At 43.1% G+C, this 16,872-nt stretch overlaps 1 protein-coding gene across 8 annotated transcripts in view; it reads right to left on the bottom strand.

Moving 5' to 3' along the window:
• The window catches only part of axdnd1 (axonemal dynein light chain domain containing 1), a 96,360-nt gene that overhangs the window by 16,560 nt on the left and 62,928 nt on the right, over positions 1–16,872 (bottom strand). For all 8 annotated transcript variants that reach the window (XR_008724161.1, XM_055642193.1, XM_055642195.1 and 5 more), the window contains 3 exons: positions 12,311–12,415; positions 6,782–6,814; positions 1,384–1,416 (listed from right to left, as the gene is read on the bottom strand). Coding sequence is in view for 7 of the 8 variants with exons in the window: in XM_055642193.1 (XP_055498168.1) it covers positions 1,384–1,416; positions 6,782–6,814; positions 12,311–12,415 (171 nt within the window). In the remaining variant the exon portion in view is untranslated. The remainder of the gene's footprint in view (positions 1–1,383; positions 1,417–6,781; positions 6,815–12,310; positions 12,416–16,872) is intronic.

The raw sequence follows: 16,872 nt of genomic DNA, 5'->3' as shown, positions 1-16,872 counted from the left end.
CTCTGGATACTTTCAAAAGCGAGCTAGATAGGGCTCTTAAAGATAGCGTAGTTAGGGGTTAAGGGGAGAAGGCAGGAACGGGGTACTATTTGGGGATGATCAACCATGAATGGTGGTGCTGGCTCCAAGGGGCAAATGGCCTACTCCTGCACCTATTATCTAATTTCTAATTTATCCACATATCACAAAGCTTTACCAACATAAAACATTCAGCGAGCTTAGTACTTCAAAGCCATAATGTTCATAGGGTTTCAAATAGCCACATGTTAATTGTGATAATCAAGTTCAATATCTGAAAAGGACATAAAGTGCTGGAGTAACTCAGTGGATCAGACAGCATCCCTGGACAACATGGACAGATTACATTTTGGATTGAGACTCTTCTTCAGACATTGGAACATGGTGGGGTGGTTGATAGGTAGTTAGTTGGAACAAAGGCCAGAGATAAGAAAGATGGGTGTGATAAAGGTAGATGGGGCACAGGGTAGGGAGGTGGGGGAGGAAAGAGCGGGGGGAGAGGGGAGGTGCGTAAATTAGCGAGATGTTACTTGAAATTGGAGATTTCAACGTTCATACCATTGAGTTGTAAGCTACCCAGTAAAAACATTTAATTTTCCAATTTTTGCTAACCACTCACTGACTCCATCCCTGCCCTTCCCCCACTCCTCTCCCCCCCCCCCCCCCCACTTCCCTCCCCTATGCCCCACCCCAGACTCCCATCTATTTCTCTCCTCCACTTACCCACCCTACACCCCCGCCACATTCCCCCCCTCCTCCCCTCTGGCCTTACAATGCGCAGCCCTTCAAACCTTCCTTTCTTGTTTCTGCCCGTTGTTCTCACCATCTGCCTAACAAAAGAAACACCCATGCCAAGTCAACCTATTACCTGCAAGCTTTGTCCTGCTCTTCCCCTTTTCCAGTTTTCTTATCCCTCCTCACTCCTCATAATCAGCCTGAAGAACAGTCTCGACCCGAAACGCCTCCTATCCATGTTCTCCAGGGATGCTGCCCGACCCTGAGTAACTTCAACACATTGTGTCCTTTCGTGTGTTAACCAACATCAACAATTTGCTTCAAATTGGATCAAACAATTAGTCACTTAATTGGAGGTAAAATCAGAGATAAGAACCAGTGAATAACTCAGTTATTCGCAAGCAATTACAGCAGACAGCCAGAAAACAACTAATTACCAGTCCAAGAAGAAATAAGAACATCAAAATTTGAGCTGGCAACCAGATGTGAGCAATGGATACAGCAAAAATGTAGGTTGGAGATGAGTCATAAAATGCATGAAGTACTTGGTGTGATACTCAGTATCACAGTAGATAGTGATGTGACATTAATAACCATTATTTTATGCCCTTCCGATTGCCCCAAACTTACACTAGCTTCAACGTCCTCGAAGGTGCCCAATCTCTGTAACATAGGATGAGAGAGGGAGAGAGAGAGTAAGAACAACACTGCGATCTTATGAGTCGCAACAGGATAACAATTAAAACACACAATTACAGAGAAATAGATACCAGAATTCATTATTGTATAAATTCAAATTGGCAGCAGATAATCAAAATAATTTCTTATTTAACATCTGCAAATTAAAAACCCTACAGAACAACTGAGCATTAAAACTGCAATGATCATTCCAATTCCACTATCTACATAAATGATTTGAGTTTACCCCTGTGCTGCTTGTGTTAGGATGTCTTTAAAACTTTAAACAATAAGTATGAGGAACACCTGGAGGTCAGGTAAGCCCTCAAACATGCAAGGCTGAACCTTTATGCAAACTCCACCTGCCTGACTTCTGTCCATATCCGTTAATTTTATCATTGCCTTATCTGGGATGATCCATCCTTTCTCTTTTGATACAGATCTGGATAGTTGGGGGAGTTTTTTTTTAAATCGAGCAATGAGAAAAATGCATAGAGAATCAGTTTTTATTTTTTAATAAAATTCCCTGCACACTTAAGAGATTTTACTTGATCACTATAATGGTAATGGTAATAAATAATAACAATAGGCAATGGTAATAAAGTCTGAAGAAGGGTCTCGACCTGAATGGTCACCCATTCCTTCTCTCCAGAGATGCTGCCTGTCCCGCTGAACTACTCCAGCATTTTGTGCCTACATACAGCATGGAATGGGACATGACTTGAGAATTAAGGGACTGAAGTTTAGGGGTAACATGAGGGGGAACTTCTTTACTCAGAGAGTGGTGGCTGTGTGGAATGAGCTTCCAGTGAAGGTGGTGGAGGCAGGTTCATTTTTATCATTTAAAAATGAATTGGATAGTTATATGAATGGGAAGGGACTGGAGGGTTATGGTCTGAGCGCAGGTATATGGGACTAGGGGAGATTATGTGTTCGGCACAGACTAGAAGGGTCAAGATGTCCTGTTTCCGTGCTGTAATTGTTATATGGTTATTATATGGTTATATGGAAACAGGCCCTTTGGCCCCATTTGCACACGTCGACCAACATGCCCCTTCCACACTAGTCCCACCTGCCCCGTGCTTGATCAATAACCATCTAAACCTTTTCTATCCATAGGTACACAAAATTGCTGGAGAAACTCAGCAGGTGCAGCAGCATTCATGGAGCGAAGAAAATAGGCGACGTTTCGGGCCAAAACCCTTCTTCAGACCCTTTTCTATCCATATCCCTGTCCAAATGTCTCTTAAACATTGTGACAGCACCCGTCTCAACTACCTCCTCCGGCAGTTCATTCCATATACCCACCGCCCATTGTGAAAAAAAAGTTACCCCTGAGGTTCCTATGAAATCTTTCCCACTCACCTTAAACCTATGTCTTCTGGTTCTCAATTCCTTTACACTGGGCAAAAGAATCTTTGAATTTACCCCATCTATTCCCCTCATGATCTTATCCACCTCTATGAGATCACCCTTCATCAGCCTGTGCTCCAAGGAATAGTTCTAGCCTGCTAAACCTCTCCCTATAGCTCGTCCCTGAGTGACTGAAGTAGCCATTTAGCTTAGCTCAGTATGTTATAACTATGACCAGTTACCTTTAAATTTTATCTGCCTGTTATTATGTGGGTGGGATTTATTACTTAGCAGGAGGCGTGTTTGCGGCTGGGATTCTCACGCAGACACGCTAGTAGTTTTTAGTTTAGTTTGAAGAAGCATGGGGGAGTGGTCACAGCTTTCGACCATGCACGAGTTCCACCATGCGCGAGTTTGACTATGAGTAAGATCAAAATGTACTTAAACAAGAAGAAGTTTGGATGAATATCTTACTGTTTTTACTATGACAATAAATAAACTATTAATTAAGAGACTGTTTGAAGATTTATCTTTGGACGGCATTGAATGTCTTGTGGAGAGATCGTGAATGCATATCGAAATTATCTCCTTTCCCCTGTGTTCAATCATAGTGGCTAGAGGAAAGATTCCTTGAACGATATAATAATCTGCCATTGGAGTGACATCCTCATAGATATTCTCTGCAGCCTCTCCAGCTTGACAACATCTTGCCTATAACATGGTGCCCAAAACTGAACACAATCCTCTAAATGTGGCCTCACCAATGTCTTGTGCTCCTAATTTCTATACTCAGTACTCGGAATGATGAGGGCCAATGTCCCAAAAGCCTTTGAACCACCCGTGATGCCACTACCTGTGGTGCCACGTTCGAGAAACTATGAAGTTACACTCCTAGATCCCTCGGTTCTACAACACTCCGCAAAGCCCTGCCATTCACTGTGTAGGTCCTGCCCTTAAGATTGTATTCATTATCTACTTAATGTTGATTGATCTCAATGGAGCTGGGGACCACATGTTATTTTGTGAGAGACCATAACCATATAGTGTCTCGTGCACTCACTATTGCCTTCTATAATTGAAGCAAGACCTTTTTTTTTTGCATTCTAATTCCATTTAAAAATATTAACATGCATTTGCCTTTCTTAACTTTGGGATTTGAGTACAAGGACATAAAAATCCCCCAAATAACAACATTTTCACCAAGTATTGATCACAGGTCATTGACCTGAAACATTACACTTCTCTCTCCAGTCATGCTGTCAGGCATGCTGAATGTTTCCAGTTTGTTCTGCTCTTATTTAAGATTTGCAGCATCTACATTTTTTTTTGCTTTATTTACCAGTTAATCAACAACTTATTTGCCATTCAATATGATCATGGCTGATCATCCAAAACCAGTACCCCGTTCCTGCTTTTCCCCCCACATCCCGATTCCGTTGGCCCCAAGAGCTAAATCTAACTCTTTCTTGAAAACATCCAGTGAATTGGCCTCCACTGCCTTCTATAGCAGAGAATTCCATAGATTCACAACTCTCTGGGTGAAAAAAAATTTTCTTCATCTCAGTCCTAAATGGCCTACCCCTTATGTTAAAATTGTGTTTCTGGACTCCCCCAACATGGAGAACATTTTTTCCTAAATGTTCAGGCTTGATTGAATATTCAGCCTGTCCAATCCCTTAAGAATGTTATATGTTTTTATAAGATCCCCTTTCATCCTAAATTCCAGTGAATATAAGCCTACTCGATCCATTCTTTCATCAAATGTCAGTCCCGCCATCCTGGGAATTAACTCGATGAACCTACGCTGCACTCCCTCAATAGCAAGAATGTCCTTCCGCAAATTAAGAGACCAAAACTGCACACAATACTCCAGATGTGGGCTCACCAGGGCCCTGTACAACTGCAGTAGGACCTCCTTGCTCCGAAACTCAAATCCTCTCGCAATGTCAACATGCCATTAGCTTACTTCACTCCTTACTGATGTGGTTCCTGATGTGGCTATCTGTACAATGGCGAAACAAATGCTACCCATTTTAACTTCCCTTCCCATTCCCATACTGTCCCAGGCCTTGCTGTCCTGCTGTCTGCTCCCCTTCCTTAACCCTCGAGCTGTCTCCTCCCATCCCCCCCGCCCTCGGGCTCCTCCTCCTCCCCTTTTTCCTTCCTTCTCCCCCCCACCCCCCATCAGTCTGAAGAAGGGTTTCAGCCCGAAACGTCGCCTATTTCCTTCGCTCCATAGATGCTGCTGCACCCGCTGAGTTTCTCCAGCATTTTTGTGTACCTGTCCCAGGCCTCGTCCATTTCCTGAGTGAGCCCACACGGAAACTGGAGAACAACACCTCCTTTCCTCTTGACAACAATTTTAGGTAACTACTACAAAGACGTCTCTTATCCCACTCTTTTCTTCCCCCCACCAAAACTCTCTCCCCCTTAGTCCCCCCCCCCCCCACCCCCATTTCCTTTTGACTTACACCTTCTGTCCTTTCATTCTTGGCCTTTGTCCAACCATCTGCGTATTAATAAACCCTTCTCACCTGCATCAACCTATTACCCTCCAGGCTCTGTCCTGCCTCCCCTCTTTTCCAATTAACACCTCCCCCTACAATCAGTCTCAAGAAGGATCCCAACCCAAACCGTCACCTATCCATATTCTCCAGAGATGCTACCTGACCAGTTGAGGTAGTCCGATACTTTTATAAACCGGCATCTGCAGTTCAATGTGTCTATACGATTGACTTTGTTGCATCCCCTTTCGTCCTTTCTATATGGATTGGATGAACTAAGAGACCATCAGAGAGCTAATGGATATATTGGACACATAAATTAGGAGCAGGGCTTTACTGCTTGGCCCACTCAAGCTTGCATTACCATTCACAGATGATTTGAGAATATTCTCAACTTCTCATGTTGCACCTACGGCTGTTTGCCTTTCAATCCCTTGCTCATCAAGAATCTATCCAATGTCCTCAAAACATTCAAAGGATTCTGATTTCACTGTCTTTTGGAGGAGAGCATGCCCAAAACAAAAACCTCTCAAAGAAAAATGTTTGCCTCATCCCAGTCTTAAATCGTTCAGTCATTATTTTAAAATAGTTTAATGTGTTTTATATAGTCTCACCAATTACCTCTCCACTTTTGTATTCAGTTCCCTCCAGTATAAACAATCCTCCTTTCTGTCTCCGTCTCTCCCCCCCCCCCCTTTCTTCCCCGTCTCTTACCTATGCCCCACCTGAACGCACCCTTTTCTTCCTTTCCCCTCCACTTCCCCTTATATTCCTTCCTCTGGCTTCAAAATTTACATCTCTTCTATCCTTCTGAAAAAGGTTCCAGACTGGAAACATCACTTGTCCATGTTGGCCAGAGATGCTGTTGTTACTCCAAAACTTTGTGTCTTTTTTATAATTTTAGTTTCGAGATACAGTGTGGAAACAGGCCCTTCGGCCCACCGAGTCCGCACTGAACAGCGATCCGGCACACTAACAATATCCTACACACACACACACGAGGGGCAATTTTTGCCAAAGGCAATCAACCTACAAACCTGTATGTCTTTGGAGTGTGGGAAGAAACCAGAACACCCAGAGAAAACACATGCAGGTCACGGGGAGAACGTACACACTGCACCCATGGTCAGGATCGAATACGGGTCTCTGGCACTGTAAAGCAGCAACACTACCATTATGTCACTGTGCCGCCCCTAGATAACAGCATTCTTTTAGCTTTCCTCATTACTTGCTGTGTCTACACATGGACCTTTAGAAAATCATCCATTATGACACCCAGATCTTTTAACTATAGTTTTCTTGCTCAATTGCTGAATATTTCTGTTTTACTTTGATTCTGATTTGAAGATAGTGCATTATTATCTATTGAAACTTGCTTTAGAATGATTATTTCCTTAGCTTTTCATGAAATATCAATGCTTAAACATGAAATATCAATTTGAAGAAAACACTCAGCAGATATCACATTTATAGCAATTATGTCCCAAACTTACACCAGCTTCAGTGTCGTCAGTAGAAGTTGTTTTCTGCAACACAGGAAAAGAGGAAACTAATGAGATTAGCTCATACAGTATAAAAATGAATACACATTATTTTACAGAATCAATCAATAATAACTAGCAATATATTTAAATTATCTCTTAGTGCAGATAAGTAGCAAAAAATAAATCTAAATGGAAATGATGGGAATATGAGAGAGAATGAATGACGGGGAAATAACCACTTTTGTACCATTCATGGATAAATTTACGTTGCTGGAACCAAGAGGATCAGCATAATAAAGCTATATATTTATTGATCAATGGAAAATATTTAAGGACTCTTGGCACATATCCTATACATTCATAACTATGTCTCAAAATAAGCAGAATTGCATGCCTCTAACAGTGGAATTATGTTACTGAACAAAGATTGGGCACCTATTGTTTATGAATGATCCACAACACACGTAGAGAAAGATCAATCTTTATTCCATAAGCAAACGGGAACATTTAAACTGCCAGCCATTCTCATCCAGCTTGGCGTGGCTTGTGTGAGAGCCGGCTGACCTTGCTAGTGTAAAGCTGTGTAGTACCGTAATACCATGTAAAGAGTGGCATGCACATATGTGTAATGGAGATTATAAATGGCATGGATTAATAAGGGTTAATCTACATCCTGCCTCTTAAAGAAGCAAAGCATATATAGAGTGGTTAGTGGAGCCTTTTGTAAAACACCAGTATAAGGTGTGGGCATTTATTATTTTACGTGTACATGCATGTGTATATTTGAGCACATAAAACAAGACGGGCCATGCACAGTTCAAGTATAGCCAGTGAATGTTCCAATCAGCGGGTTTGGCTTGCAGACATGACCTGCACGTGTACGGTAGTACCCCTCGTGCGCCTCATCCTTCTCTGAGGGAGCAAGTTCCTTATCGGCCAAGCACGGAGAAGACACCAGTGGAGATGTGGGCACCGGGGAAGGCAGGGTTGGTGCTGGCACTGGCAGAGGAATCACTGGAGTGGCATTCGCAGAGAGTAAGGGAAGACTGGCAGGCTGGTCTGGGGAAGGACATGGAGGTGCCGGTTCATTAACCAGGAGGAGGTGTTGGCGGGTTCGCTGATAGATGCCGTTGTCAATACTGACCAGGTACGAACGTGGCTCTACGGTTGACCCCTGAATGACTCCGAGGTGGTCGTAATGTCGGAGTGACCGGAAGTGGGCAACCTGTCCCTTGTTGAGCGGTTGAAGCGAAGAACTAGTTTTATCAGAGTATTTTCTTTTTATGTTGCGCCGGAGTTGGAGCTGGGATTGAATCACTGACGGTTCACGAACTTGTGGTTCTAGTAGTTGCTTGGCCAAAGGCAGAGTGGAGCGGGTTCGCCGTGACACGAGCCGTTCGGCCGAAGATCCTAGAAGATGGTCGCAGACGATGTTCCGTAGGTTGAGTAAGTCGAGATAAACATCAGAGCCAGCCCTGTGTGAGCGTTCCATTAGTTCTTTTGCACTTCTTACTGCGCGCTCGACCAGGCCGTTGGACTGCGGGTACTCGGGGCTACGGGTAATGTGGTGAAAGTCCCAGCGTTTCACGAAATCCCCGAAGAGCTGACTGGAGAATTGAGTTCCATTGTCGGAGAGTAGATTTAGGGGAACTCCATGGACAGAGAAGTGGCGAGTTAGTTTCTGAGTGACCATGGTTGAGGTTGGGCTACTGAGAAGGTCGATTTCGAACCATCCTGAGTAGGAATCGACTAGAACCAGGTGTTGTTTGCCATGCCACTCAAAGACGTCGGCTGCTACTGTAGCCCAGGGTAAGTCCGGTGTGGGGTGCGGGAGAAAGTGGTTGTTTCTGTTGGTGCAGGGTCACGAGGCTGTTGCAAATCGGGCAGGCAGCAACCTTCTCTAGAATGTAGTCAGCCATGTCAGGTCAGGAAAGCATGCCTTTTGCATGTTGAAGGGTTATTTCTGCAGCAGGATGGCCCTCATGGACAACATCGAAGTGCGTGCTCTGAAGAGATGTCAGCCTTATGTCCTTTCATTATAATGCCATCTTGAATGACCAGTTTGTCGTGGACAGGGTAGAATGGGCGGACAGCCTGCTGCAGTTGGTGCTGTTTGACAGTGGCCAGCGATTGTAACATTTTGTCTGCAACTGTTTGTGCCACTAAGCCCGCGGATGGAAGGCAGGAGACCATCATAACCGTGTACCCCTCATGCTCACCATCTGACAGGTGTTTTTCGCAGGTTGGGCGAGGTGCCCATGAGAGGGTGTCAGCTACGTTCATATCCTTACTGCGTTTGTAGGTTAGTCTGATGCAGGCATGGAAATCGTTATCAAAAAATGGGGGGGGGGGGGGGGGGGGGGGTGTCACAATTTCTTGACACACACACACACACACAAGGTTTCGACCGTGGGCCCTGTGGACGGTAACATCGGGCGTTGACCTGGTTGGTGACCGACTCCGAACTCCAGCAACAGCAGCTTCGTCCGCCCCGAATGGTGGGGCTTGAATCGTCCCGTTCACGGGGGCTTTCATCGGCCGGCGGGGGCTTCAACATCGGGAGCCTCAATCGCTTCGATGCAGCAGCTTGGTTTTAAGCCGCGCTGGGCACTGAAAGGCTCTGCGAATGTGCCGATTCAGCCCTTAGAAAGTTCTGATAAAGTCCAGATTACAAAATATGGGGGGGGGGGGGGGGGGGGGAGGATTGTCCCCCACCTCTCAAAGAATGGGAGGACGCATCCCCCCCCCCCGTCCCCCCCCCAGGATTTCCGCCCAGGGTCTGATGTCATATCTCTATAGTTCCATCATCATACGTCGTAAACGCGTTGGTTCCATGTGGATCGGTTTACTGAGGATACGGACTAGAGGCTGTTGATCGGTTTCAACCGTGATCGGGTTGCCAAAGATAAAGTCCTTGAATTTCTTGCAGGTAAAAGTTACTGCGAGTAGCTCCTTCTCGATTTGAGCGTAGCGCTGTTCAGTGTCGGTCATGGTGAGGGAGGCATAGGCAACTGGTCTGGGACCCTTCCCGTAGTCTTGTAGGCAAGCAGCGCCCAGTCCATACTGGGAGGCATCACAGGTGAGAGTGACAGGTAACTTGGCATCACAGTATGTTAGCGTTAGAGCACAAGACATTAGTAGTTTAAGGATTTCAAATGCGCTCTGCTGGTGTTGGTGCCAGTACCAGTGTGTATCTTTGTGGGTCAGTTGTCGCAGTGGGGCTGACAGCTCGCTGAAATTTGGGATTAATTTTCCCAGGTAGTTTACCATGCCTAGAAATCGTTGTAGAGCTGTCACATCTGTAGGTGCTGGCATTTCTTGATTGCAATGGTTTTTGACGGGTCTAACCCGAGTCCGTTGTTGGTGAACACGTGGCCCACATAAGTCACTTCGTCGACCCGAAACCTGGACTTGAGAGGGTTGAGTTTGAGATTTACCTCTATGGCATGATCCAGGACCTGCTTCAGGTTTGAGTCTTGTTGTTCTTGTGCGTTGCGCCCGGCGAACAAGATGTGGTCCACGATTATGTAACATGGGTAGCCAGTAAAGAGTTGTTCCATAGTACGTTGGAAAACTTCACTGGCTGAATTGATGCCAAACGGTATTCGTGAGAATCGGTAGCGTCCGAAGGGCATCGCGAATGTGGTTAATATGGAGGATGCATGGTCTAGCGGTATTTGCCAAAATGAGTTGTTTGCATCTAGGACAGAGAAGACTGTGGCTTTTCCCAGGTTGGCTGCGACCTCTTCCACCATCCGCATCGTTGGTGTGGTCGTTTGATGGCAGTCTCTTTGAAGGCGTGGGTTCGCATCCCACTCCTGGCACCATGTTGATGAATGATCCACAACAATACACATAGTGAAAGATCAATCTTTATTCCATAAGCAAACAGGAACATTTAAACTGCCAGCCATTCTCATCCAGCTTGGCGTGGCTTGTGTGAGAGCAGGCTGACCTTGCTAGTGTAAAGCTGTGTAGTACCAAATTACCATGTAAAGGGTGGCATGCACATATATGTAGTGGAGATTATAAATGGCATGGATTAATCAGGATTAATCTACATCTATTATATTAATCTATCATATAACAATTAAAAGTCTGTTCTTGAATGTGGATGTGTTTGTGTGTGTGTGTGTGTGTGTGTGTGTGTGTGTGTGTGTGTGTGTGTGTGTGTGTGTGTGTGTGTGTGTGTGTGTGTGTGTGTGTGTGTGTGTGTGTGTGTGTGTGTGTGTGTGTGTGTGTGTGTGTGTGTGTGTGTGTGTGTGTGTGTGTGTGTGTGTGTGTGTGTGTGTGTGATCGTGATCACATCTTCGCGAAAAAACGATGCGGTAATGGTAAAAATTTTACATATTCCAGTAGAGATTTTTCCCGTGGAGTCCAAATTCTACTTATCTGAAAATTTCAGGCTTTATTTCTCGACAATACTGAAAACACTGATTTAAAAACACTTTGAATTTTAAATGGTTTTTACTTTAAAATAATTCCTCACAGCTTCCAACACAATTTGATATGAAGTTGCAAGACAGGATCACTGGCAGGAACACTCTGAACTTTTCAGCTCAATGGCATCTCACAGCAAGTGCTCCTGACATTTGCAACAATGTTGCCATCATAGCTCATGGGCAGGAGGGGAGGGTCAATTGGTATTGCAATTGGGGATTGGGTTCTTTTTTTCAACTCCACTGCTCGGGGAGGCTCACAAGTTATGATCTTTGCTGAGGAGTGCCCGAATCTTACCTTCGGCAACGGGTTGAGTTGGAGGACCACGCCTCCCGTGGGGGCTACGGGTAGGGGACGGATGCATTGGGGGAGCAGGCACAACGGTACACAATAGCGCAAACCTTACTCACCACCTTACTCCAATTTGCACCACCTTACTCACATTACTCACCATTGACCTGTGGGTTTTCTGTATCAAGTGTTGTTCAGATTGATGTTATATTTCACAAGATGTCATATTTTTAAGTTTACTAAATCCACTTTGATACTCACTTCAACACTTCAGTGCTGTCAGTTGCAGTTATGATGTCACAATGGGATCTCACAGTCCTCCACCTGACATTTGCAACAAATGTTGCCATCATAGAACACTTAGTCGTGATCCTGGCAGCAAGTGATTGAACAGGAGGGGGTGTGGCCAGGGGAAGTGGAATTAGAATTGGAAGTGTTGGGGGAGGCAGGGAAAGTGCAATTGGATTTTTTTTTTTTAAGTGCAGTGCTGGGGGAGGCAGGGGAGTGGTGTAATCTTACATTGGGGAATGGGTTGCGTTGGGGAACCAGGCCTCCCGTCGGAACTATGTGTGCGTGGTGGAATATTGCGTTGGGGGAACGGGTGAGTGGTGGATTATTGCTTTGGGGGAATGGGGCCCAATGGATCCCACATGGTCTAGTTACTGCATTACTTTAGTAGTAATTGCAATTTTGCTCAATTGCATTATTATTACCTTAAATTAAAAATGTACAGTTGTTTACTGATTTAACTTTTAGACTGAAGAAAACATTCATTCTTCTATTAAAGAACATATTGTTTGACTTTACCAGGAAAGCTGCAATGGTGGCGGGCTCTTCGAAAATTTCTGATTTCCCTTGCAGCATCAGGTATAGATCAGAGACAGACATCTCAAGAATATTGGTGGACGAGTGCTGCAATATGAAGAATGTATGAAGAGAATTAATAATAACAACATACCCATTTTATTGCAATTTTATTATTTTTCAATAAACTATGGAGAAAATATCAATACATAGCTTTCCTCACAGATTTGCAATGCGTACAAGATCTAACATGACAGCCCACACATGAAAGAAGACATTCTCTTATGGCAGATGTATCAAATGTATAATAGTAATTTCTCCTTTGATTCACATGATGAATGTATTGACGCCAACATTTCCTTGCTCAAGTTAGCAATGAAATGAAAACATTTGCATTCTTGCACTCATGAAACACTTTACATCTAAAACTTTTCACTTCAGAATCAAAATATTGCAAATTTAACCCCGAGCCTGGCTTTTTGGGAATATTCTCAGCTCATGGAACTAATTCTACGATAGTAGAAGCACTGAACTTCAGAAGAACTGCCAGTTATAAAGCAAATTTGCTTTAAATAACAATCTTGTGGATGTAATTTAGCGCACTTTGACTCTTTTTTTCTATGTAAGGGAGTAAGGGAGGCGTTTCTTTTCTACAAGGGAAATTGGACACTTGGGTCGGAAAAAGAGAGAGATCTACAATAATTATAGGCAGCATGGAGTGAATGAGGTGCTTGAGGAGTATAAAGAATGTAAAAAGAATCTTAAGAAAGAAATTAGAAAAGCTAAAAGAAGATATGAGGTTGCTTTGGCAAGTAAGGTGAAAGTAAATCCAAAGGGTTTCTACAGCTATATTAATAGCAAAAGGATAACGAAGGATAAAATTGGTCCATTAGAGAGTGGACAGCTATCTGCAGAGCCAAAAGAGATGGGGGAGATATTGAACAATTTATTTTCTTCGGTATTCACCAAGGAGAAGGATATTGAATTATGTGAGGTAAGGGAAACAAGTAGAGTAGCTATGGAAACTAGCTACTCAAAGAGGATCAAAGAAGAGGATGTACTGACACTTTTGAAAAATATAAAAGTGGATAAGTCGCCAGGTCCTGACAGGATATTCCCTAGGACATTGAGGGAAGTTAGTGTCGAATAGCAGGGGCTACGACAGAAATATTTCAAATGTCATTAGAAATGGGAATGGTGCCAGAGGATTGGTGTACTGTGCATGTTGTTCCATTGTTTAAAAAGGGTTCTTAGAGTAAACCTAGCAATTATAGACCTGTTAGTTTGACGTCAGTGGTGGGCAAATCAATGGAAAGGATACTTAGAGATAATATATATAATCATCTGGATAAACAGGGTCTGATTATGAACAGTCAACATGGATGTGTGACCAATTCATAATGAGTTGGTCTCCATTCGTCGTTTTTTTGGAATCATATGGTGCAACACAATTGTAAAAAATAACTGTTTCAGGACTGGACGAGGGTTGTTCAAGATTATAAATAATGATCTCCTTTTCTTTTTTATTTTATTTTCTTATCTCTAGTTTCTCTTTCAACTTTCTTCATTTACTCGTTTTCTTTCTTCACATACTATATATTTCACATCTTTCTATCCTTTACTATCTAACTTCTTTTTCTTATTACAATCTTTTTTCAATGTAACAAAAAAAAAAAAAGTTGTACATAAAATGTATTATGAAAATATATATTAGGCACTTTGGTGCCATATGACTGTACTTCTAATAAAATAAAATATTTTTTAAAAAAAACATGGATTTGTGACTGGAAGGTCATGTTTGACTAATCTTATTGAATTTTTTGAAGAGGTTACTCGGGAAATTAATGAAATAATTAAAGCAGTGGATGTTGTCTATATGATATGATATGATATGATATGATATGCCATTTATTGTCACTATACATGTACAGTGAAACTGAAATGGACTTCAGTAAGGCCTTTGACAAGGTTCCACATGGAATGTTGGCTAAGAAGGTTCAATTGTTGGGCATTAAGAGTGGAGTAGCAAGATGAATTCAACAGTGGCTGAATGGGAGATAACAGAGAGTAATGGTGGATAACTGTTTGTCAGGTTGGAGACCGGTGACTAGTGGAGTGCCTCAGGGATCTGTGTTGGGTTTACTGTTGTTTGTCATATACATCAATGATCTGGATGATGGTGTGGTAAATTGGATTAGTAAGTATGCAGATGACGCTAAGATAGGTGGTGTTGTGGATAATGAAGTAGATTTACAAAGACTACATTGAGATTTAGGCCATTTGGAAGAGTGGGCTGAAAGATGGCAGATGGAGTTTAATGCTGATAAGTGTGAAGTGCTACATCTTGGCAGGATAAATCAAAATAGGACGTACATGGTAAATGGTAGGGAATTGAAGAATACAGTTGAACAGAGGGATCTGGGTATAACCGTGCATAGTTCCCTGAAGGTGGAATCTCATATAGATAGGGTGGTAAAGAAAGCTTTTGGTATGCTAGCCTTTATAAATCAGAGCATTGAGTATAGAAGTTGGGATGTAATGGTAAAATTGTACAAGGCATTGGTGATGCCAATTCTGGAGTATGGTGTACAATTTTGGTCGCCAAATTATAGGAAAGATGTCAACAAAATAGAGAAAGTACAGAGGAGATTTACTAGAATGTTGCCTGGGTTTCAGCACAACTACGTTACAGAGAAAGGTTGAACAAGTTAGGTCTTTATTCTTTGGAGCGCAGAAGGTTAAGGGGGGACTTGATAGCGGTCTTTAAAATTATGAGAGGGATAGACAGAGTTGATGTGGATAAGCTTTTTCCATTGAGAGTAGGGAAGATTCAAACAAGAGGACATGATTTGAGAATTAAGGGACAAAAGTTTAGGGGTAACATGAGGGGGAATTTCTTTACTCAGAGAGTGGTAGCTGTGTGGGATGAACTTCCGGTGGAAGTGGTGGAGGCAGGTTCGATTTTATCATTTAAAAATAAATTGGATAGGTATATGGACGGGAAAGGAATGGAGGATTATGTCATGAAGTGCAGGTAGATGGGACTAGGTGAAAGTAAGTGTTCGGCACGGACTAGAAGGGCCAAGATGGTCTGTTTCCGTGCTATAATTGTTATATGGTTATATGGTAAACTTTTGTGCATCACATTAATTAAAATTTATAAAATGGCAAATAAGAAGCTTTTAGATTGGCTATGCAGGGAATGGGGTAGTGGGGGGGGGGGGGGGGGGTTGGGGCGCGTGCAGGCATAGGAGATTAGCTCACAGGCTGTACTGTTGTCTGGTCTATTTAATATGTTATATCCTTGTCTGAGGGGAGGCAGAGTGAGAGCAGAACTCCGGGAAGCAGGGGAAACATGGGTGAGGGCAACAGCTGGGGATAATCCATTTTTACCGAAGAAGGAACTCATCTTTGATGTCCTAGAGAGCCCCATCATGGGTGCAGACGTCACAGAGTGTCATGGATGTGCAGAGGCCATCTATACTGTGCTGGGCGAAACACGTCTTTACATCACAAAGACTTTTTCATTATCCGTGAGGTACAAGTGAGTGAACGCCAACAACATCCATGAAGCTTGAAATGATCTGGGACAAAGCATCTCACTTCACTGCAGCCTCATTCAGAACCACAAATGATCATTCTCTCTACCACCACAGTATGTAGTTTGGAAGCAATGGGTAGCATTTACAAAATGCATTGCAGTTGTAGCTCCCAAACTCTATGAGCTCTACATTCAAGAAGACAAGACAACAAGTACAAGTAGAAGGGAGAAAGAACCTTTACATAGAAACATAAAAACTAGGTGGAGTAGGCCATTCGGCCCTTCGAGGCAGCACTGCCATTCAATATGATCATGACATCATTTTTAGTGCCTTCCCTCACAGTGAATTCTGCTGTGGGGGGACGTTTCATGTTGATTTCTATAATCTACTGTTCTGTGTCTTTTTTTCGTTTTCTCTTTTTTGTTTTGTATGGATTTATTGACATTTGATCTGTTCAATTAATTTAATCAATCTCTGTAAAGCACTTTGGTTCAAATATTGGTTTTGTTGAAAAGTGCTATATAAATAAACATTATTATTATTATTATGACTGATTTCTCCCCATATTCCTTGATTCGGGGAGAAACTTGCAGCTTCACAATTACACACTGTGATGATTTGAAATATAATGCTGTTCCTTCAAACACCCTACCAAATTGTTTGGAATACCAGAACGATTGTGTTAACAGCACTTAAAAAAAAGGTCTTACAATGATGGACTTACAATAATACCAATTTTGCAAAAAATGTACACTAAAGGGGCTGTCCCACTGCGGTGACCTAATCCGCGAGTTCAGAAGAGTATCTTCGACTTTCAAGCTCGAGGACACTCGCCTGAAAAACCTCGAGCTGGATCGACCGTCAGCGATGACACCACGAGCTGGATCGACCGACCACACACACACAAACACATCGCAAAGGCGGGGGCCAGGGAAAGCGGGGGAGTGCTGTCTGAAATTCACACACGCGATGAAGAGGAAGGTAAAAGACGGACTTAGCATACACTGTACAGCCTTTAGAGAG

Source organism: Leucoraja erinacea, chromosome 10, assembly GCF_028641065.1.
Source record: "Leucoraja erinacea ecotype New England chromosome 10, Leri_hhj_1, whole genome shotgun sequence".
NCBI lineage: Eukaryota > Metazoa > Chordata > Chondrichthyes > Rajiformes > Rajidae > Leucoraja > Leucoraja erinaceus.
The sequence above is the reverse complement of the archived record's forward strand: the minus strand, read 5'-3'. Positions and strand labels throughout refer to the sequence as shown.